Source organism: Brachycentrus maculatus, unplaced genomic scaffold (assembly GCF_059751285.1).
Source record: "Brachycentrus maculatus isolate JH-2025_06_01 unplaced genomic scaffold, ASM5975128v1 h1tg000359l, whole genome shotgun sequence".
In the NCBI taxonomy this organism is placed as follows: Eukaryota; Metazoa; Arthropoda; class Insecta; order Trichoptera; family Brachycentridae; genus Brachycentrus; species Brachycentrus maculatus.
Window position 1 is genome coordinate 331774 of NW_028281108.1, and position 25134 is coordinate 356907.

At 39.3% G+C, this 25134-nt stretch overlaps 2 protein-coding genes across 3 annotated transcripts in view; both read left to right on the top strand.

The window, feature by feature from the left end:
• The window catches only part of LOC148303638 (uncharacterized), a 165223-nt gene extending 154375 nt beyond the window's left edge, over positions 1 to 10848 (top strand). For both annotated transcript variants that reach the window (XM_088269651.1, XM_088269652.1), the window contains 8 exons: positions 8176 to 8322; positions 8421 to 8546; positions 8840 to 8974; positions 9076 to 9222; positions 9301 to 9414; positions 10320 to 10427; positions 10508 to 10610; positions 10710 to 10848. In XM_088269651.1, coding sequence (XP_088125777.1) covers positions 8176 to 8322; positions 8421 to 8546; positions 8840 to 8974; positions 9076 to 9222; positions 9301 to 9414; positions 10320 to 10427; positions 10508 to 10596 — 866 coding nt within the window. In that variant the 3' untranslated portion in view covers positions 10597 to 10610; positions 10710 to 10848. The remainder of the gene's footprint in view (positions 1 to 8175; positions 8323 to 8420; positions 8547 to 8839; positions 8975 to 9075; positions 9223 to 9300; positions 9415 to 10319; positions 10428 to 10507; positions 10611 to 10709) is intronic.
• Positions 10849 to 16131: 5283 nt separating this feature from the next.
• Positions 16132 to 24949, top strand: LOC148303641 (uncharacterized; the record flags this gene model as incomplete). The annotated part of the gene is made up of 5 exons (XM_088269657.1): positions 16132 to 16356; positions 16873 to 16978; positions 18931 to 19029; positions 20410 to 20508; positions 24851 to 24949. Coding segments are annotated over exons 2-5 (403 nt in total), but the record flags the coding sequence as incomplete, so codon positions are not given.
• Between the last annotated feature and the right edge of the window lie 185 nt (positions 24950 to 25134).

Here is a 25134-nt window from a genome sequence, read left to right on the forward strand (position 1 = left end):
AAAGAGTTCAGGCGATTAATAATGGTAACTCAACTCAGCCTTACAATGGTAAAAGGTAATGGTAACTTTTTTGAAATTATTATCTCAAACTATGTATTAATATAAGGCTTTTCAACAAAAACAAAAACGATAGAATTTTCAAATTACTATATTATATATAAAATTCTAGAAAATACATTATTTCAAAAGGGCGGAAGGAGTGTCCACCACATCCTGAAGTTATGTTTCTTAACGGGGGTGCCAGCGCCCCTTTGTGGGCGTTTTGAAAGTCTGGCTAGGCGTTTTTAATTTTTTTGCATTTGGGGGGTGCTGCAGAAGTTCAAGGGAGCGTTGTGTCAAGTTAGAAAAACTACACTTTCATACGCAAAATTTAACTTTAACTTTGGCATAATACTCAATATTATCAAGTTCTTCATATACGGATTTCTATTTTTCTATCGATAATTGTCTATAACCATAGTTTGTCTATACTTATTTGAAATATTTGAACAACTTGTTGATATCTCGTATTTTTCGTTCCCGTTTTTGTGATTTTGTTAGTGTATTAGTGTGTCTCGTCATTTCTGGTCGTTTTTTGAATAATCTGACGTTTACGAGTCGACCCCCCCTGGCACAGACTGACTAATTTATATAAAGACCGCCAACTGCCTCGATTTTTTATGGCTAGAAGTGATATTCGCCAGCGGCCGGAAGTGACGTAAACGGCTAGAAGTACTAAGTTCCCGGCTGGGCGTGACTTCGCCGCGGCTGAATGTCAAATCCACCCGCCGAAATATTTATCATTCATTTTTCAGGTTAAATGGTATTTATATTGAAATTCGTTGTATTACATATTTTCAAAATTATAATATTAATATTACAAAGAAGATATTTCACTATCTAAATTTATTAATTTCAGTGTAAACAAAAAAAGAAAGGTCACGGCTAAAACGCGACATTTATAAAAAGAGTTCAGGCGATTAATAATGGTTACTCAACTCAGCCTTACAATGGTAAATGGTAATGGTAACTTTTTGAAATTATTATTTCAAACTATGTATAAATATAAGGCTTTTCAACAAAAACAAAAACGATGGAATTTTCAAATTACTATATTATATTTAAAATTCTAGAAAATACAATATTTTTAAAGGGCAGAAGGAGTGCCCACCACTTTCAGAAGTTATGTTTCTTAACGGGGGTGCCGCCCCTTTGTGGGCGTTTTGGAAGTCTGGCTAGGCGTTTTTAATTTTTTTGCATTTGGGGGGTGCTGCAGAAGTTCAAGGGAGCGTTGTGTCAAGTAAGAAAAACTACACTTTCATACGCAAAATTTAACTTTAACTTTGGCATAATACTCGATGTTATCAAGTTCTTCATATACGGATTTCTATTTTTCTATCGATAATTGTCTATAACCATAGTTTGTCTACATTTATTTGAAATATTTGAACAACTTGTCGGTATCTCGTATTTTTCGTTCCCGTTTTGGTGTTTTTGTTAGTGTATTTGTGTGTCTCGTCATTTCTGGTCGTTTTTTGAACAATCTGACGTTTACGAGTCGACCCCCCCTGCTGTATTCTAGTATATAATCTCCGAGTGAACGCTTGTGTGTGACTTGGCCATTCAATATTCCCTTGTCAGGGTGAGTTTTTACTGTATTTATTTGTAAGATTTGTAACCGATCTAACTTACTAGACGCGTGTAAGGATTGAACGTTTTTATTGTTGCCTTTTTATTTGTCCAACTTTTGACGGTTCATTAATCCTTATTCCGCACGACCGTCCTGTTAGCGGCGCGTATGGTGATGGTGATGGTGATCACAATAAATATGAGCCCGAATCGGCCTCTAATATTTAGTCTAAGTTTGATTTATTGTTAACCTTCCGGAACACGCTCTACAAGTTGTAACAATACACCGTGAGACTGTGAGGCATTCATTGTGTAATAGACCTGCCATTCGCCTTAGAATTTAGTACATAAATATCCCATAGACTGATAACCGACATAATATTGATTCTGTAACAGGTGGAATTCCACTTGTAGCTACGTGCAAGTCATCTTGTGACCATGTTTAATTGGAGTCCTTATCAATCTATGGATAGATATACAAACCTGCCACCCACTGTAACACCAGGGACAGTTAAGGACAGTTATCTAGAAGCGATTCACGCCACTCGTTACGGTAGTCAAAAGTTGCAAGCTTACGCAATATCAACTTTGAATAATAAAGTTATTCGTTGCATCCAGTGCGTATTATTGACGCGAGTCCGCCTTCCATTCCTGACAATAGGACCTCAGCGTTCTGGAATTGGTCCCATAGCGCTCCCGTTGCGGACCAATACAGCCAATTGACCCGTTTCGTTTTTTTTGTTACTTATGAATGTTGAATCTGATGATGGAATGGCTGTTTTTTATTATAATTTATTGGTTATATTTCTACAGATGTCCGGACAAGATTTACTGAAGGCAGCGGGAGGGGGAGATGTGGCGAAGGTTAACACTCTCCTTAAACAACATAATATAAACGTAAACTGGAGTGATGGTAAGATATTCCAAGATTATTGAACTAGTGAACCGAGAAATGTAGCAATAATAGGTGATGTTAGTAAAGCGATATGATATACAAGTGGGAGAATATTACTGTATATATTCTACCTTTGCCGGCCAATGTCAAGTGGAAAGCCCCGTGAGTAGCCAGACTTCCATATGGAAGTCTGGGAACAAATAGATGGTTCGCTCTGTTAAGGCACCTATCCCTGCAAGCTAGTTTGGTTCCTCCACATTCCCGGATGATATATATTTGCCGTTCCTAACTTGCGTGCCTCGGACAGTGGTATTGGGAGGACAGTTACTCGCCGCTGATAGCTTCTTCAATGTTCCGTGTCCGTTGCGCAGTGGTTAGCGCGTTTGGTTACCGCGCTCCGGGTCCCCGGTCCGATGGCTAGAATACTGAATACCGTCGGCCTCGCTCCGTGTAAAGCTCAAATTGTAACAAAATTAACTAACTAACTAACCATCACGCCGCTTCCCGCAGGGGTAGGCAGAGAGAATCGAACGCCAAACCACTCGGTCTTTGCAAACATTCTTTGCCTCTTCTACATTCATGCATCTCCTCATACATACCCGACGATTATTACGACTCCTGACCCGGCCGCTTTCAAGTATTTGACATACCTGATTGTGCCAAGTTTTCCTCGGTCGTCCTCTGCTTCTTTTTCCAACTACATTCGCCTTATAAATTTGTTTAACCGTTCTTTCTTCACTCATACGCTCCACATGTCCAAACCATCTCAACACACCTTTCTTAATTTTATCGATAATGCTTATCTCAGCCTTACATTCTTTCCTTATTTCATCATTCGAACATCTATCAAACATCGTTTTGCCACACATTCGTCTGAGCGATCGCATTTCGACTGCATTCAGTCTGCTTTCATCCTTCTTTTGCCAACTCCATGCTTCGCTTCCATACATAAGGGTTGGAACCAGAACTCCATTGTGTACTGCCAGTTTAGCTTCCGCTGATAGATTTTTATTTGCTAAAACTGATTTTAGTGCACCATTCACTCTGTTCCCAGCATTCACTCTCCTTTCTATGTCTTTATCAATCTTTCCATCCCTAGAAAACATACTACCCAAATATATGAAATCATCTACCTGTTCCTAAATCTCCCCATTTACCAATATTTCACACTCAGATCTACATTCATCTCTTTCAAAAACCATGATTTTGGATTTGCTAACATTCATCAATAAATCACTTTCCTTGCACACATTATACACTTTTGTCACCAACGTTTGCAGGTCTTCTTTGCTATCGGCAAGAAGAACAGCGTCGTCAGCATATAAAAGGCAACAAACGGTCAAATTATTCATTCTTGCTCCAATATTTAAACCTTTCAGCTCTCACATGCAGTTATCCATGTATAGATTAAACAGCCAAGGCGACATTACACATCCCTGTTTTACACCTTTAGAGATGTCAAACCAGGATGTTAACAAAATTAGGTAACATATAATAATTTTATGTAATAATAAATGTTTTTTTTTAATGTTTAAAATTGCTACAAATATTCCACCGTATATGTCATTGACTTAGAACAATAAACACAAATTAAACATTGTATTCCAGCAAGGTTTCTATTCGAAATTTACAAATCTTCTTGCTGACGAGGTAGAGAACTCATACAGAATAGAAAATGTCCTTATTATATTATAATTCAAATGTATTTTTTAAAAATGTTAAAGAAAAGAAGAATAAAAAACTAATGGATAATTATATTTCATAAAGTGATGTGAAAATAAGTATTTAGTTTTGCCCTTCAAGTGATTTCTCACAAAATCGGCGCAATATAAGTTATACAATAAATAAATAATTAAATGCAAGAAAGTAATTAAATGCTTGAAAGGTTACTGGGATAGGTAGTGGGGTCCTGCTACATGGCCTCGCGCTGGCCGTGCACCCTGTATATACAGTACATCCTCCGTTACAGGGGACACTGCACTACACCGTGCAGCATGGCAGGGCCACCTCCCGGTAGTACGGGCACTCCTGCAGGAGGGGGCTCCAGTAGATCTGCAAACTAAGTTCGGTAAGTGTAACTAGTAGTAGCAGTAGTAATATGCCCAACACACGCAATGTACATACAGGACACCATGGTATATAGGTTACATGAATCATCACTAACTAGCAGAAACGGAAATATACATTTATTTGCAAACGGCGCATAAAGACCTTTTATATATTAAATGTTAAATCAAGCACTGATTTTTTAATCTACTAAAGACTCAATTTTGTTTATCTTAATCATTATTTTTTTTATTTTTTAGCCTTACTGCAAAAATTAAACTAAAAAACAAAATATCAACATTTCAAAGTCGATCCGGATACATATGATGATTTCCGATATGTTTAAAAGTTTGTATATACGGTAAAACAATATTTGGGGCCTTTTTTTGCACCGCATAGCCAACCCCAAGGTAGACGACTCGCGGTCAGACCACCATAGAGATGGATTAACAGCTGGAAATCGACTTCGCAGGAGGCTAATCCCTCTATAAAGAGGGGGGTATGAATGCACATACATAAAGTGATCACTTGAGTCAGCCAAATGCCAGGTCGTAAGCCCTGGGATGCTCAGATATACATCTTATTTGGAATAATTGATATCATGCATATGGTGAATAATCCAGTAACTGTCAGTTTCTAAATTATTTTTAAAATGTTGATAATGAAATAAATTAAACATTTTCTAGCATTAACTGTCTCCCATTCACCAATTCCAATTATGTATTAGCTAAAATAATAAAAAGGATATTTTCTGGGGTTTCTCCAGGACTCGGACCTCACATACTAATATAAGAGTTTCTGCTCAGTAAAAAAGGTTCTTCGTCTTACCAATAGATGTCACTAGTGAAAATTCTAGTCATTCTTGTACAATGTTTCAAAATTGGATCATTTATATAAGTTCCTAGAATTTCATTAGTGTGATTGTCAATCATGGGTAGAATTTGTGAATGTTACTCGCGAGTAAAGTGATCGCTTAAAACAAGCCTACGACGGTCGAAGGCCCCGTAAATGCCCAGACTTTCGTGTTCTTCTTCATCTATGTTGAGATGTAAACAATAGTATGATAAATAACTCCTATAATTGGAGATAATCTAGATTTGTGAACAAGTATTTGGACACACTGTTGTTCACATTTAATTTTTTCAAAACGTAAAAAAAGTAATTGACAATTATGTTTTATAAAATGATCTGAAAAATAAGTTCAACTTCCCCTAGCCCTTCGAGTGATTTCTCTTGAAAACGGCGCTAGATGAATTGTCCAATAAATACATAATTAAAGGTAAACTATTGGTGACTATAACATACTGGGGAGGTTACTGGGATAGGTAGTGGGGTCCTGCTACATGGCCTCGCGCTGGCCGTACACCCTGTATATACAGTACATCCTCCGTTACAGGGAACACTGCACTACACCATGCAGCACTGTGGGGCCACCTCCCGGTAGTACGGGCACTCCTGCAGGAGGGGGCTGCAATAGATCTGAAAGCTGAGTGGGGTAAGTGTAACTAGTAGTAGCAGTAGTAATATGCCCAACACACGCAATGTACATACAGGACACCATGGTATATAGGTTACATGAATCATCACTAACTAGCAGAAACGGAAATATACATTTATTTGCAAACGGCGCATAAAGACCTTTATGCGCCAGCAATTACAAATGATTTAAAATATATATTTTTAAAAGTATATTTTGAATATTAAAAGCATTGTTAACTTTGTGGTATGGTAATATAACACTCTCCTTATCATTCATCATTCGCTTTGTGTAATACCACTTAAATGCTCTACTTCATGACCTCACGATTCAGTTGACCTGATGATGAATGGTTATTCCGAAACCGGTGGTCGCGGAGGAGAGTTTTATAGTTTATTCATGCATAATGTTTTGTTAACATTTGTTTATAGATATACTATTTAAAACCTTAGCAATTCTAACATAGACACTAAATACATGATAGATCAGACTCACTGTGCCGTCGCTCTGGGCGCTCAATTACAGGGCTTGTGAGCTGTCATGGGCTGGTTGAGTGATCGCCGTGCACACGTGCAACATTCGCCAATTCTACCCACGATTAACCTATTGACTACGGGTTGCACGCATTGGTGCGTTTCAGTAGGTACCTTCAACTTCACACACAAAAAACACGCTTCGCTGTGTAGCGGATAGGTGTGAATATAGTGAAAACATTCACGGATGGGAACATTGGTATAATAATACCCATTGAATAATACCCCATACGAATAATGCACATTGTTCATATTACCCCCCTTATGTTATGTATGTACTTACACGATTCAATGTCTGCCAGTGAACAAGTCATTTCTGTCTTTCTACCTTCATTCCGCACCAAGATGCCGAGGGTGTCCAGGCTTAATGTACAAGCTCCGCTCTTGTGAAACTATTTTATATTTTTTAATGTTTTTAGGTGTAACACCACTCGACCTGGCTAAAAGATTTGGTCACAAGGAAGTAGTAGCTTGTCTGGAGTTGGAAATAGGCAGTAAGTATAAGCCAGTAAATGTATTCACAACCAGTGGAATGTAAACATTTCCTACCAACTATACACTTTCACATAAGTATACCCACAACAAGTACCTACTTGAATCTAGACTAATATATTTACTAGTAGATGTGTGCACGCTACAAAATAAAACATAAGAAGTAAATACCGTTCCCGAAAATGAGGCGACGTTTTACAGGAAATAAGTAGAGGACTCTTCCTAATACCTGCTGGACTGAACGTGTTATGGATATAGCTAATGTTGTATCGTGCAAAGATTGTGTCATTTTAAAGTGATGAATATAAAGCATGTTGGTGTTTGCACTCCCTCGGTGAGTAGCTAGGTTTGTGTCTACCGCCTCTCTATACACCACCAGCATAGCACTATTCACCCGCTAACACTGCGCAATATACTAATCACACGCGTTCTCGGTCTGCCCTCACTCTAGTCCTTCTAACGATACTAGCATGCAGGTCTAAATGACCAATCACAGAGCATGTTATACTAACAATGTTAATATTGCCTTTCCAGACATGCAGTGTGAAGTCTGTTTATAGGAGACCGTAAAGTAGAGACCTAGTCCGACTGCCTTTATCATTATTTTATTTGTAATTTTTCCTTTACATCATCACACTATTTTATAAATATTTAGGCACATCCTGTGCGTGGGTATAAAATATAATGCAATGTACTTTATGGTTTGAAGCTAATTGTAATCACATTAAACTGGAAAAATAGGTGACTAAATAAGATGAGGAGTAAGAAATATGACGTATTAAGTATTTTCCATATGTTTCTTGTCCTTCCTCTCTCCCTTCCCTACAGACTGCTCCCGACCTGCGGACAGGAGGCTCAGCTGGCGATCCCACTATACCGACTTACTATTTGTTCCTCAGAACGGACGGTGTTGCAACACACTGCACCATTGGAGCCGAAAGTTAAGGAGCTGGAGGACGCTCTGACTGCCCTTACTCTGTCCCTGGAAAGGGTGCAAGCTGAACACGCCGAAACCCTGCAGCAACACCGCCAAGATACGGGTACTGATTCAGAATCACACACACCAAGACAGCTTTCCAACCCGCAGACGAGAGATGACAAGTGACTTACTGTTTGATCCTCAGAACGCAAGACGGCCGAGTTGGAGCAGAAAGTTAAGGAGCTGGAGGACGCCCTGACTGCCCGAGCCGCTCCTAGCAGCTCCGCTCTGTCCCTGGAAAGGGTGCAAGCTGAACACGCCGAAACCCTGCAGCAACACCGCCAAGACACGGGTACTGATTCAGGATCTTCATAAATAAGTTTATATATACGAAGACAGCTTTCCAACCGCAGACAAGATACAACAAGTGACTTACTATTTGTTCCTCAGAACGGGAGATGTTGCAACACATTGCACCATTGGAGCAGAAAGTTAAGGAGCTGGAGGAGGCCCTGACTGCCCGAGCTGGCTCAGCCCTCTCCCTGGAAACCCCGCAGCAACACCGCCAGGACACGGGTACTGAGTCTTGTTGTTAAGTGCGAGATACTAAATGGACACTTTTACAAACACGATGGACAAATATTATACTCTACAACGGATTTGCAAACAAGGAACATTAGGATCATTTGATATTGATAAATACATTTATAGAAAAGAGAGTGAATGATGCGCTGAATTCAGTTTTAGCAAATTAAACCTAGGATCTACATAAAGAAGAAGAAGAAGAAGAATATTGTTTTCAACCTGCAGACAAGATATTACAAGTGATCCTACTTTACTGACTTACTGACTTACTATTTGTTCCTCAGAACGGGAGATATTGCAACACACTGCACCATTGGAGCAGAAAGTTAAAGAGCTGGAGGACGCCCTGACTGCCCTAACCGCTCCCAGCAGCTCCGCTCTGTCCCTGGAAACCCTGCAACAATACCGCCAAGACACAGGTACTGATTCAGAATATTCACAAACAAGTTTCAATATTGTTTTCCAACCTGCAGACAAGAGATGACAAGTGATACCGACTTACTACACATTTGTTCCTCAGAACGCAAGACGGCTGAGTTGGAGCAGAAAGTCAAAAAGCTGGAGGACGCCCTGACTGCCCTAACCACTCCCAGCAGCTCCGCTCTGTCCCTGGAAAGGGTGCAAGCTAAACACGCCGAAACCCTGCAGCAACACCGCCAAGACACGGGTACTTTGATATTCAGAATATTCATAAATAAGAGATGACAAGTGATCCCACTTTACCGACTTACTATTTGATCCTCAGAACGCAACATGGCCGAGTTGGAGCAGAAAGTTAAGGAGCTGGAGGACGCCCAGACTGCCCGAGCCGGCCCCGCCCCGTCCCTGGAAACTCCGCAGCAACACCGCCAAGACACGGGTACTGAGTCTTGTTGTTAAGTGCGAGAAACTAAATCATCACCATTGCAAATATGATGGACAAATATCATACTCTACAGCGGATTCCCAAACAAGGAACATTAGGATCATTTCATATGGATAAATATATAGAAAGGAGAGTGAATGGTGCCCTGAATTCAGTGTCATCAAATAAAACCCCATCAGGGAAAGCTAAGCAGCACTGTCCCGGTAATGTATGGAAGTGGAGCATAGAAGGATGAGAGTAGACTGAATGCAGTCGGAATGAATCTCTCGGTAGATGTTCCGATGGTGATACGAGGAATGGGGGCAAGGCTGAGATAAGCATTATCCAGCTAACTAAGGAAGGTGGGTGGAGATGGTTTGGGCATGTGACGTTCACCATTCTACCCACGATTGAGAACCCTATTACTCGGATTCAGAGAGTTGTATATACGAGGGGAGGTCAAGAAGTTCGCGGAATGACAGGGAAGGATAACGAAATGAAACATTAAACTATTTTTCCTTTTCAATGTATTCTCCCTTAACCCTAATACATTTATTAGATCTGTCAAATAACTTATTAATACCGTCAAAAATAAAAGATTTGTCTTGGGCGTCAAAATAGGCCAAAATTGCCGACTTTACTTCATCGTAGTCGCCAATATTTTTCCACGCAGTTCTTTCTGCATTTTTGGAAACAATTGATAGTCGCTTGGGGCCAGGTCTGGGCTGTAGGGTGGGTGGCGCAGTTGTTCAAAACCGCACCGGTGAATGGCAGCCGTCGCAACACGGCTTGTGTGCATTGTCTTTTGTAAGCTTTCCTCGCCTTTTTTCTTTAATAGCTTCTTTTAATTGATCTAATAAAGAAACGTGGTATTCTCCCGTTATTGAAACACCACGTTCCTTATAATTTATTTCATTTAGTAGGAGCAGGTATTTCTCCCCTGATGGTGGCTGCCAAGGAGGGAAACTCGGAGGCAGTCGACGTACTACTGGCAGCGGGAGCTGCGGTCGACCGATCGGATAGCAAAGGTAACCCATATTCTCCTTGGCCGATTACAGATCTAACTACTTGCACATCTGACTGCACTGATGTATGTCCTCGGTCGCAGGTCGGACAGCCCTGGTGTATGCGCTGCGAGGGGGTCACCTGGACGTGGTGAAGGCCCTGATAGCGGCAGGAGCGGATGCCAATCTGTGACCTCAATTAGCAAAGTAACTTTACTTTCATGAATGTCTACTCGTAATCGGGTTAGTACTTAAATATGACATGAAATGTATTTACATTCAGCGCAAATGTTTGTCTGTTTTCAGGAAATCCACTTGCCGGACTCGCGTTCTTCTCGTGTAAAACTGATCCACCCGATCCACGCCTCGCCTCGGTTGGCGACATATACCATATTGTACATACTTTTATATTGTAAATAATAAATACAAATATGTAAACAGGGAACTCTACTTATTCTCAATGAAAGCACCCATCTAGATCATGAATACCCACTCGTGTAAATATGCTGGCCACATAGGCGTCCTGAATGCTCACGTACCTGCAATGGGGGTTTACTGATAAGTGCACCTACCGTAGCTATATGGGCAACTTGCATAAACGCCAGCCTGCTGTGGGTGTAGACTGGGTACCACACCACACCAGTGCAGAAAGCTGCATGCAAGGTACCCATATGGGCACTGTATGTACACTACTGGAAGCAGCTTATGAAGCAGGGTTGCCAATCTGTGGGGAATTCCCCAAACGGCGGGGAGTTTCAACTCGATCGGGGAATTTGTGGGGATTGATGAGATGTCAAAAAATAATATGAAAAATAGCTCTTGTAATTGGAGATAATCCATATTTGTGCACAAGCATTTGGACACACTCAAAATGTTGGAAATAAATTAACTGGTCAAATCTTATGCTAAGGTAATAAAAATAAAAATTATATTTTCTGGCAATTTTCATTTATGTGATCATAATCCAGGATTCGGACCTCACATAAAGCAGTTTGTGTTCAAACAGTCAGCTCAGTAAAAGCTTTTTTTTCATTTCACCAATAGATGTCTCTAGTGAAGTTCTGGTGATTCAAGAACAATGTTTCAATATTGGTTCATATATATATATATAGAGCTTCCAAGAATTTGAGTAGTGTGGTTGTCAATAATGGGTAGAATTGGTGAATGTTACGCGTGCGTAAAGTGATCACTTAGACCAGCCTATTACTGTCGTCAGCCCCGTAAATGCCCAGACTTCCATATTCTTCTTCATCTTTGATGAGATGTCGAAAAAAATACAAAATAAAATTGATAATTTTTTTTATTTATGTGTCCTAATTAAAAATTTTGGTTTTAAAATTTTTTCAAAATGTTCATAAGCACACAATTTTTTGTTGCTGTTGGTTCATTGTGTGTTTTCTTCTCTCGTCTGGTCGTAGGAATGCTTTTTTTAACATTCACCCTGATTTTACTTTTTGATTACCTTGATATTCTGCTATTTTGTAGTTGATAAAAATCTGCCACCAAAAGAAAAAAAAAAAACCATTTAATGTTCTTGTAGATTCATGTCGGAAACGCTCTCGTCAATCTGGCAACGTAGCTACTGATAAGGGTTGTCTTGGCCGGCTAACGGTAAAATTGCACAATAGACTTGGCCGGCGACGGACGTAACGGGAAAAGGAGAACAAAGGAGGTTTCGTCCCGGAAACTGACCTAACGGGAAATAAAACGACCGTCGCTCGGGATACAAGGCCAAATGTCACTACCTGAACGGCTAACCTTCAGCCGTTTTCACACCCTAGAGATTTTAACGCAATCGTAAATAATTATCGTAAATAATTATCGTAAAATTATTCGGTAGGCTACGTACAGATTCGAGACTACTAATACCATCTAGCGTTAGCAAGTATCAACAATTACCATTTTGTAGGGGATAGGTGCGTTTCCCAGGTAAAACTGGGAAACTAATAAAGCTTTGCCAATAATTTAACAGAAATCGCTAAAAGAAAAAAAATACTATTTTATAGAATTAATGAGTTTAATTAGTTTTCTTAGTCTTTAAAGGCGTTTTTTTTTAAATAAAATTATCATGACTACATGCAATCCTCATATTACCAATAGCTACAGAATCCTATTAAATATTAATTATGTATTATTAGCAATTGATATATCTGCATATTAAAATAGATCAGGAATAAATAAACATCTCAGGCAATTCAATTAATAAACAATGGTTAATGTACCTATATATGTGTATATATATATATATGTGTGTATATGTGTATGTGTGTGTGTATGTATATATAAATGTATAGTTAAATATATATATATTTATACTTGTAAATATGATTATAAGTATGTAATAAGTTAGATATGTAATATACATAATATCCTAGTTAATTGTAATCCTAGTAATTAATTGTCATTTAAGATGTCAATCACCACTGTGTGAGATGTATGTAAATTTTGAAGGAAAGGACAATATTTTGTAATTTTAATTCTACTTTACCTAATGTTACCATTGTAATCCTATTAAATGTAATTAGTTCATAAATTGGCACTAAATTACTAATTAAGTATTAATTATTAATTATAATTAATCAATTATTATTATTTTCTTAATTTTATTATAAATATGTAATCTTAACTAATTATTAGATAGCTTTTATTAATAAAGTGTGTGTTAATTATATGTATTTTATCTTAGTTACTTTAATTATATTATTAATTTAATCATAACTTTTAAATAGGCTAGGGAAATAATGATATAAATTTTGAAGGGAAGGAAGTTTTTTTATATAAAGGAATAATTAATTATTAATAATTATAATGAATGGTAGATTGTAGTAATCATGGTAGAAATGCAACATTGCAAAACTGAATGAAGGGAACTGACCAATAGGAGATGCAGGCACACCCCCACCTAAGGCCTAGGAAAGGGGATGAATAAAAAGGCTGGACACACAGTCACAGCTCTCTCTGCTCTCTGTTAGCTCTCTGCTCTCTGTTAGCTCTCTGCTCTCTGTTAGCTCTCTGCTCTCTGTTAGCTCTCTGCTCTCTGTTAGCTCTCTGCTCTCTGTTAGCTCTCTGCTCTCTGTTAGCTCTCTCTGCTCTCTGTTAGCTCTCTGCTCTCTGTTAGCTCTCGGCTCTCTGTTAGCTTCTCTCAAGCTGGTTGGTGAACCAACACTACTCACGAGTATCTTGACACGAGTCGCCTCTTATGGACTGACTTACGTTCAACGGTAACTTCACCTCAGTGCCTACGTCCTGGACCCGTCTGCATCTTTGCTGCCAGCCGCCCTTGCATCCTAACGGTTGAACGGAACATGGAAAGACTGGACTGTGACATCTTTACGAAGACGGACAATTGCTGCCAGCGGCCCTCCAGATAACCCTTCGCCACCGCCTACCCGAAGCAGCTGCCAGAATCCAGTCCCGCACCATCATCACCGACGACCAGTATGATTACCACACTGCCAATTTTATTACTTACCTTCACAGACTTTAATATTTTAATTTTCCGCCTTCCCTAGAGTCATAGCATAAGTAAGCTAGATTAAGTAAATCTTAGGTTAAGTTGTAACCTTTTTTTTTAATTACAAATGTAAAACCATTTATTATTTTTTTCTCTTCCCCATCCTCTCTATCATCTCACCACTTGCTCACTTATAACTTAATCAGCCTTTAACCCTTTTGATCACCTTAATCTGTCGATTACCGTTCGGTAATCGCATAATTCCTTGATCGATAATTTAAGGGGGTGATAATATAAAGACCGCCAACTGCCTCAACTGGCTAGAAGTGATATTCGCCAGCGGCCGGAAGTGACGTAAACGGCTAGAAGTACTAAGCTCCCGGCTGGGCGTGACTTCGCCGCGGCTGAATGTCAAATCCACCCGCCGAAATATTTATCATTCATTTTTCAGGTTAAATGGTATTTATATTGAAATTCGTTGTAAAACATATTTTCAAAATAATAATATTAATATTACAAAGAAGATATTTCACTATCTAAATTTATTTATTTCAGTGTAAACAAAAATAGAAAGGTCACGGCTAAAACGCGACATTTATAAAAAGAGTTCAGGCGATTAATAATGGTAACTCAACTCAGCCTTACAATGGTAAAAGGTAATGGTAACTTTTTTGAAATTATTATCTCAAACTATGTATAAGGCTTTTCAACAAAAACAAAAACGATAGAATTTTCAAATTACTATATTATATATAAAATTCTAGAAAATACATTATTTTAAAAGGGCGGAAGGAGTGCCCACCACTTCCTGAAGTTATGTTTCTTAACGGGGGTGCCAGCGCCCCTTTGTGGGCGTTTTGAAAGTCTGGCTAGGCGTTTTTAATTTTTTTGCATTTGGGGGGTGCTGCAGAAGTTCAAGGGAGCGTTGTGTCAAGTTAGAAAAACTACACTTTCATACGCAAAATTTAACTTTAACTTTGGCATAATACTCAATATTATCAAGTTCTTCATATACGGATTTCTATTTTTCTATCGATAATTGTCTATAACCATAGTTTGTCTATACTTATTTGAAATATTTGAACAACTTGTTGATATCTCGTATTTTTCGTTCCCGTTTTTGTGATTTTGTTAGTGTATTAGTGTGTCTCGTCATTTCTGGTCGTTTTTTGAATAATCTGACGTTTACGAGTCGACCCCCCCTGGCACAGACTGACTAATTTATATAAAGACCGCCAACTGCCTCGATTTTTTATGGCTAGAAGTGATATTCGCCAGCGGCCGGAAGTGACGTAAACGGCTAGAAGTACTAAGTTCCCGGCTGGGCGTGACTTCGCCGCGGCTGAATGTCAAATCCACCCGCCGAAATATTTATCATTCATTTTTCAGGTTAAATGGTATTTATATTGAAATTCGTTGTATTACATATTTTCAAAATTATAATATTAATATTACAAAGAAGATATTTCACTATCTAAATTTATTAATTTCAGTGTAAACAAAAAAAGAAAGGTCACGGCTAAAACGCGACATTTATAAAAAGAGTTCAGGCGATTAATAATGGTTACTCAACTCAGCCTTACAATGGTAAATGGTAATGGTAACTTTTTGAAATTATTATTTCAAACTATGTATAAATATAAGGCTTTTCAACAAAAACAAAAACGATGGAATTTTCAAATTACTATATTATATTTAAAATTCTAGAAAATACAATATTTTTAAAGGGCAGAAGGAGTGCCCACCACTTTCTGAAGTTATGTTTCTTAACGGGGGTGCCGCCCCTTTGTGGGCGTTTTGGAAGTCTGGCTAGGCGTTTTTAATTTTTTTGCATTTGGGGGGTGCTGCAGAAGTTCAAGGGAGCGTTGTGTCAAGTAAGAAAAACTACACTTTCATACGCAAAATTTAACTTTAACTTTGGCATAATACTCGATGTTATCAAGTTCTTCATATACGGATTTCTATTTTTCCATCGATAATTGTCTATAACCATAGTTTGTCTACATTTATTTGAAATATTTGAACAACTTGTCGGTATCTCGTATTTTTCGTTCCCGTTTTGGTGTTTTTGTTAGTGTATTTGTGTGTCTCGTCATTTCTGGTCGTTTTTTGAACAATCTGACGTTTACGAGTCGACCCCCCCTGCTGTATTCTAGTATATAATCTCCGAGTGAACGCTTGTGTGTGACTTGGCCATTCAATATTCCCTTGTCAGGGTGAGTTTTTACTGTATTTATTTGTAAGATTTGTAACCGATCTAACTTACTAGACGCGTGTAAGGATTGAACGTTTTTATTGTTGCCTTTTTATTTGTCCAACTTTTGACGGTTCATTAATCCTTATTCCGCACGACCGTCCTGTTAGCGGCGCGTATGGTGATGGTGATGGTGATCACAATAAATATGAGCCCGAATCGGCCTCTAATATTTAGTCTAAGTTTGATTTATTGTTAACCTTCCGGAACACGCTCTACAAGTTGTAACAATACACCGTGAGACTGTGAGGCATTCATTGTGTAATAGACCTGCCATTCGCCTTAGAATTTAGTACATAAATATCCCATAGACTGATAACCGACATAATATTGATTCTGTAACAGGTGGAATTCCACTTGTAGCTACGTGCAAGTCATCTTGTGACCATGTTTAATTGGAGTCCTTATCAATCTATGGATAGATATACAAACCTGCCACCCACTGTAACACCAGGGACAGTTAAGGACAGTTATCTAGAAGCGATTCACGCCACTCGTTACGGTAGTCAAAAGTTGCAAGCTTACGCAATATCAACTTTGAATAATAAAGTTATTCGTTGCATCCAGTGCGTATTATTGACGCGAGTCCGCCTTCCATTCCTGACAATAGGACCTCAGCGTTCTGGAATTGGTCCCATAGCGCTCCCGTTGCGGACCAATACAGCTAATTGACCCGTTTCGTTTTTTTGTTACTTATGAATGTTGAATCTGATGATGGAATGGCTGTTTTTTATTATAATTTATTGGTTATATTTCTACAGATGTCCGGACAAGATTTACTGAAGGCAGCGAAAGGGGGATATGTGGCGAAGGTCAACACTCTCCTTAAACAACGTAATATAAACGTCAACTGGACAGATTGTGTAGGTAAGATATTCCAAGATTATTGAACTAGTGAACCGAGGAATGTAGCAATAATAGGTGATGTTAGTAAAGCGATATGATATACAAGTGGGAGAATATTACTGTATATATTCTACCTTTGCCAGCCAATGTCAAGTGGAAAGCCCCGTGAGTAGCCAGACTTCCATATGGAAGTCTGGGAACAAATAGATGGTCCGCTCTGTTAAGGCACCTATCCCTGCAAGCTAGTTTGGTTCCTCCACATTCCCGGATGATATATATTAGCCGTTCCTAACTTGCGTGCCTCGGACAGTGGTATTGGGAGGGCAGTTACTCGCCGCTAATAGCTTCTTCAATATTCCGTCTCCGTTGCGCAGTGGTTAGCGCGTTTGGTTACCGCGCTCCGGGTCCCCGGTCCGATGGCTAGAATACTGAATACCGTCGGCCTCGCTTCGTGTAAAGCTCAAATTGTAACAAAATTAACTAACTAACTAACCATCACGCCGCTTCCCCGCAGGGGTAGGCAGAGAGAATCGAACGCCAAACCACTCGGTCTTTGCAAACATTCTTTGCCTCTTCTACATTCATGCATCTCCTCATACATACCCGACGATTATTACGACTCCTGACCCGGCCGCTTTCAAGTATTTGACATACCTGATTGTGCCAAGTTTTCCTCGGTCGTCCTCTGCTTCTTTTTCCAACTACATTCGCCTTATAAATTTGTTTAACCGTTCTTTCTTCACTCATACGCTCCACATGTCCAAACCATCTCAACACACCTTTCTTAATTTTATCGATAATGCTTATCTCAGCCTTACATTCTTTCCTTATTTCATCATTCGAACATCTATCAAACATCGTTTTGCCACACATTCGTCTGAGCGATCGCATTTCGACTGCATTCAGTCTGCTTTCATCCTTCTTTTGCCAACTCCATGCTTCGCTTCCATACATAAGGGTTGGAACCAGAACTCCATTGTGTACTGCCAGTTTAGCTTCCGCTGATAGATTTTTATTTGCTAAAACTGATTTTAGTGCACCATTCACTCTGTTCCCAGCATTCACTCTCCTTTCTATGTCTTTATCAATCTTTCCATCCCTAGAAAACATACTACCCAAATATATGAAATCATCTACCTGTTCCTAAATCTCCCCATTTACCAATATTTCACACTCAGATCTACATTCATCTCTTTCAAAAACCATGATTTTGGATTTGCTAACATTCATCAATAAATCACTTTCCTTGCACACATTATACACTTTTGTCACCAACGTTTGCAGGTCTTCTTTGCTATCGGCAAGAAGAACAGCGTCGTCAGCATATAAAAGGCAACAAACGGTCAAATTATTCATTCTTGCTCCAATATTTAAACCTTTCAGCTCTCACATGCAGTTATCCATGTATAGATTAAACAGCCAAGGCGACATTACACATCCCTGTTTTACACCTTTAGAGATGTCAAACCAGGATGTTAACAAAATTAGGTAACATATAATAATTTTATGTAATAATAAATGTTTTTTTTTAATGTTTAAAATTGCTACAAATATTCCACCGTATATGTCATTGACTTAGAACAATAAACACAAATTAAACATTGTATTCCAGCAAGGTTTCTATTCGAAATTTACAAATCTTCTTGCTGACGAGGTAGAGAACTCATACAGAATAGAAAATGTCCTTATTATATTATAATTCAAATGTATTTTTTAAAAATGTTAAAGAAAAGAAGAATAAAAAACTAATGGATAATTATATTTCATAAAGTGATGTGAAAATAAGTATTTAGTTTTGCCCTTCAAGTGATTTCTCACAAAATCGGCGCAATATAAGTTATACAATAAATAAATAATTAAATGCAAGAAAGTAATTAAATGCTTGAAAGGTTACTGGGATAGGTAGTGGGGTCCTGCTACATGGCCTCGCGCTGGCCGTGCACCCTGTATATACAGTACATCCTCCGTTACAGGGGACACTGCACTACACCGTGCAGCATGGCAGGGCCACCTCCCGGTAGTACGGGCACTCCTGCAGGAGGGGGCTCCAGTAGATCTGCAAACTAAGCTCGGTAAGTGTAACTAGTAGTAGCAGTAGTAATATGGCCAACACACGCAATGTACATACAGGACACCATGGTATATAGGTTACATGAATCATCACTAACTAGCAGAAACGGAAATATACATTTATTTGCAAACGGCGCATAAAGACCTTTTATATATTAAATGTTAAATCAAGCACTGATTTTTTAATCTACTTAAGACTCAATTTTGTTTATCTTTATCATTATTTTTTTTTACTTTTTAGCCTTACTGCAAAAATTAAACTAAAAAACAAATTATCAACATTTCAAAGTCGATCCGGATACATATGATGATTTCCGATATGTTTAAAAGTTTGTATATACGGTAAAAACAATATTTGGGGCTTTTTTGCACTGCATAGCCAACCCCAAGGTAGACGACTCGCGGTCAGACCTCCATAGAGATGAATTAACAGCTGGAAATCGACTTCGCAGGAGGCTAATCCCTCTATAAAGAGGGGGGTATGAATGCACATACATAAAGTGATCACTTGAGTCAGCCAAATGCCAGGTCGTAAGCCCTGGGATGCTCAGATATACATCTTATTTGGAATAATTGATATCATGCATATGGTGAATAATCCAGTAACTGTCAGTTTCTAAATTATTTTAAAAATGTTGATAATGAAATAAATTAAACATTTTCTAGCATTAACTGTCTCCCATTCACCAATTCCAATTATGTATTAGCTAAAATAATAAAAAGGATATTTTCTGGGGTTTCTCCAGGACTCGGACCTCACATACTAATATAAGAGTTTCTGCTCAGTAAAAAAGGTTCTTCGTCTTACCAATAGATGTCACTAGTGAAAATTCTAGTCATTCTTGTACAATGTTTCAAAATTGGATCATTTATATAAGTTCCTAGAATTTCATTAGTGTGATTGTCAATCATGGGTAGAATTTGTGAATGTTACTCGCGAGTAAAGTGATCGCTTAAAACAAGCCTACGACGGTCGAAGGCCCCGTAAATGCCCAGACTTTCGTGTTCTTCTTCATCTATGTTGAGATGTAAACAATAGTATGATAAATAACTCCTATAATTGGAGATAATCTAGATTTGTGAACAAGTATTTGGACACACTCAAAATGTTGTTCACATTTAATTTTTTCAAAACGTAAAAAAAGTAATTGACAATCATGTTTTATAAAATGATCTGAAAAATAAGTCCAACTTCCCCTAGCCCTTCGAGTGATTTCTCTTGAAAACGGCGCTAGATGAATTGTCCAATAAATACATAATTAAAGGTAAACTATTGGTGACTATAACATACTGGGGAGGTTACTGGGATAGGTAGTGGGGTCCTGCTACATGGCCTCGCGCTGGCCGTGCACCCTGTATATACAGTACATCCTCCGTTACAGGGTTCACTGCACTACACTGTGCAGCATGGGGGGGCCACCTCCCGGTAGTACGGGCACTCCTGCAGGAGGGGGCTCCAGTAGATCTGCAAACTAAGCAAGGTAAGTGTAACTAGTAGTAGAAGTAGTAATATGACCAACACATTCAAAGAAAATATAGAGGACTTGGGATATAGATTTGGCATTAACAGGGTGCATAAGGCACCGCATCAAACTCTTTTATAACTATACAAAAGCGGGGTGATCAGATCGGTGGCAACCAGTTGACGTAGGTGAAGGAGCTTAGAAATGGAGGAAGAATAGAAGGTCTTGGAAGGGTTTTTGGATAGGTATTGAGGTCCCGCTACGCGGACTCTGTGACATGTGTGCGTATGTGTATGACACAAACCCGTGTATGTATTATCTCCCTCGTTTAGAATAACTAACTAACTAACCATCACGCCGCTTCCCCGCAGGGGTAGGCAGAGAGAATAGAGCGCCACACCACTCTGTCCTTGCAAACATTCTTCGCCTCTTCCACGTTCATGCATCTCCTCATACATACCCGCCGATTGTTACGACTCCTAACCTGACCACTTTCAAGTATTTGGCATACCTGATCGAGCCATGTTTTTCTCGGTCTTCCTCTGCTTCTTTTCCCACTAACATTCGCCTCATAAATTTGTTTTACCGTTCTTTCCTCACTCATTCGTTCTACATGTCCAAACCATCTCAACACACCTTTCTTAATTTTATCGATAATGCTTATCTCAGCTTTGCATTCCTTCTTTATTTCACTATTCGCACATCTATCATACATCGTTTTGTCGCACATTCTTCTGAGAGATCGCATTTCGACTGCATTCAGTCTACTTTCACCCTTTTGCCAACTCCATGTACCACTTCCATACATTAGAGTTGGAACCAGGACTCCGTTGTGAACTGCCAGTTTAGCTTCCGCTGATAGGTTTTTATTTGCTATAACTAATTTCAGTGCGCCATTCACTTTGTTCCCAGCATTCACTCTCCTTTCTATGTCTTTATCAATCTTTCCATCCCTAGAAAACATACTACCCAAATATACGAAATCATTTACCTGTGTCAAAATCTCTCCGTTTACCAATATTTCACACTCAGATCTACATTCTTCTCTTTCAAAAACCATAATTTGGGATTTGCTAACATTCATCAATAAATCACTTTCCTTGCACACATTATACACTTTTGTCACCAACGCCTGCAGGTCTTCTCTGCTATCGGCAAGAAGAACAGCGTCGTCAGCATACAAAAGGCCCCAGACAGTCAAATTATTCATTCTAGCTCCAACATTTAAATCTTTCAGTTCTTTCATGCAATTATCCATGTATAGGTTAAACAGCCACGGTGACATTACACATCCCAGTTTAACACCTTTACAGATGCTAAGCCAGGACGAAAATGAGCCATTTACCCTTATGCATGCAGTGCTGTCCTCGTACAAGGATGCAATGCCTTGGATAGGTTTACTGCTTACCCCATACTCAGATAACACCTTCCATAGCTTCGTTCTATCAACTCGGTCATACGCTTTCTGCAAATCCACAAAAGCACAGAAAAGCCTTTGGTTTTTGGCCAAAAACTTTTCCGTAATGTTGCGCAAGGCAAAAATTTGATCCGTACATCCTCTCCCATTCATAAATCCACTCTGGACATCCCACACTTTGTCCTTTGTTATGGTTCTCACTCTTTCAATAAGGATTCGACCGTACATCTTGCCAACAGCACTCAATAGACTGATTGCTCTATAGTTCCCACATTCCACCCTAGAACCTTTCCCCTTGTAGAGAGGCATTATAACTGCCCTTCTCCAATCCACGGCAGTACAACTCTCCTCCAGACAACGGTTAAAGAGCCTATGCAACCATGTGAGAACTATTTCGCCACCATTAAATCGAATCCTAGAGCCTCTCCATTTTTCAAGGACTTAGTGGCATTCTTAATTTCTCCCATACTTATCTCTCTTGAAACATCATTCACACATATTGGAGGAAACGTACTTACGTCACTAACGTTTTTAATCGTATGTGTTTCATACTTCTCCTCGAAATACTCTTTCCATCTCTCTTTTATATCTTTTTCACTCGTCACCATTTTTCCGTCTTTCGCTGCAATCGATTTTGTACATCCATTCAAGCTTAGACTTCTTTCCAGAAATTGTTTAAATTTTCTTGGAAATTTTTTGTCATTTTTACTCCTTCTTCCTTCCTCAACATACGTTTTCTTCACTCACCCCTTGCTTAACTTTCATTTTACATTCCTTGTACACTTTTTTAACCGATTCATACTCAGCGGAACTTTTATTTTATTTAACCACGCATTCTTCTTCTCTTTCACTAAATCTTTGATATCATCATCCCACCACGCATCGCCTTTTTTCCTTCCTTGTACCGCTGTACCACACACTACCTTTCAGATGTTCCCACATTTCATTTATACTAAGTTCATTTACATCTTCCGCAATCAACCTGTTGCATACGTCTGTTTCAAACTTAACTCTTATGTCATCATTCTGTAGTTTTTCTACTTACTTACTTACTCTAGAGGGAGCCGCCACCTTGTTCGCTTTGGCCCTCCACCCTTGGACCAGGATCACTCTTGAAACCACCAAAAAGTGATCTGTTTCCATTTCGGCCCCCCTGAACACTCTTGTGTCTACTGTGGCGGATCTCAACCTACAGTCAATGACGACATAATCGATAATAGACCTTTCATCACATCTCTCCCAAGTATATTGATGGATTCCCTTGTGTGCAAAAAAAGTATTTGACACAAAGAGATTCCATTCCAGACACACCTCTAGCAATCTCTTCCCATTATCGTTCACTCTCGCATCTCCATACAAACCGAGCGCTGATTCAAAACCGTCTCTCCTTGTACCAACCCAGCCATTCAAATCACCGGCCAGAATTATCTTTTCATTATTCATTTTTCCATTCATCACACTCTCATTACATTCAACCGAAACTCATCCTTCTCAGACTCGCTGTCGGAGTTAACGGGAGCATATCCTATTAAAACAAGTAGTTTTGTTAGCCCGACTTTGAATCTGACAAACACGAGTCTTGCGTTGACGAACACATACTCTCATACATTCTGCCATCCTGGGTGATAGAAACGCGGCGACGCCCCGACAAGTGCCGTCGCGCTCCATCGATCCATTACCTTTTTTCCAGCTTTCAGTCACACATAAATCCAAACACTTACTTTCCATCACATCACACAGTTCATTCATCTTATCATCCATACGTCCTCTTACATTTCACGTCGCAATCCTGTATTCGTGCGCTATCGGGAAACGCGGCCAACTGGGTGGCGAACCTCAGCGTGGCCATTTACAGGCATTTTCCCGCATTCGTCCACAAACCTAGTTCACTATTATAAATTACATAGTTAAGTAATTATGTCACAGCGCAACACCACTGGGTAATACCCTGTCACAGGGGTCACACCGAAGAACAAATCACTTATGATAATGGTACTTATGGTAATGATAGGTAAAACCCAAACTTATCGTATCGGCACTTAACGCGGGTGAAAACCCGGAGCGTATCGGCACACGACTGTCCCGTTCGGCGGTCGGTGAGGTACTCTCACATAAAATCTCTCCTTTAGAATAACTTGCATAAACAATATTCCGGCAGGGTTTGGTTTTGACATTTCCAAATGGACTTGCTGACGAGGTAGAGAACTTATGCATAATAGAAGATCTTATTATTATAATTTATTTCTTCTTTTATTGAACTTCCTTTGTACAAAACGTGCGAACGTCGCGGCGTACACGCGATACGAGTGAAACATAATAAATAAATAATTAGAGAAATTCCTTGCGAGGACGGAGAGAGGGAGAGAGATCTCAAAATAGCATCCTTAAAGAAATACATGGATACAAAATTATATATATATTTATATCGAATATTTCCACGGCCATGGATTGGTGCTTCAATTGTGGTGATACTGATAGCAATGGTTTGGGATAACAAAGTATGGGATGGCTTATACGCCGGTGAGTCCATACTCTGCAGATGACGAGAACACATTGCACCTATTGCAGTACCGGAGTTAGCTCAGCTGTTCATATATAGCGGCTGACGTGTACATCTACATAGCATGCACGACATTACCTTCTTCTACTGATTTGTATCCTTGTGTATACATCATTCTCTTTTGCTCCACTCCACATCGGAATGTATAGCTCTCTTTCTCTTTCTCTCTACGTTGCATCATTCTTCTCTCTCATGTTACAAAATGTGCCCAACAAACGTGACGCGTCCTTGAGTTTCACATAAAAAACAAAATAAATGCAACAACTATAAACCATTGGTGACTATAACATACTGGGGAGGTTACTGGGATAGGTATTGGGGTCCTGCTACATGGCCTCGCGCTGGCCGTACACCCTGTATATACAGTACATCCTCCGTTACAGGGCTCTCGGCACTACACTATGCAGCACTGAAGGACCACCTCCCGGTAGTACGGGCACTCCTGCAGGCAGGGGCTGCAGTAGATCTGCAAGATATTGATGGTAAGTGTAACTAGTAGTAGCAGTAGTAATATGGCCAACACACGCAATGTACATACAGGACACCATGGTATATAGGTTACATGAATCATCACTAACTAGCAGAAACGGAAATATACATTTATTTGCAAACGGTGCATAAAGACCTTTATGCGCGCCAGCAATTACAACTGATATAAATATGTATT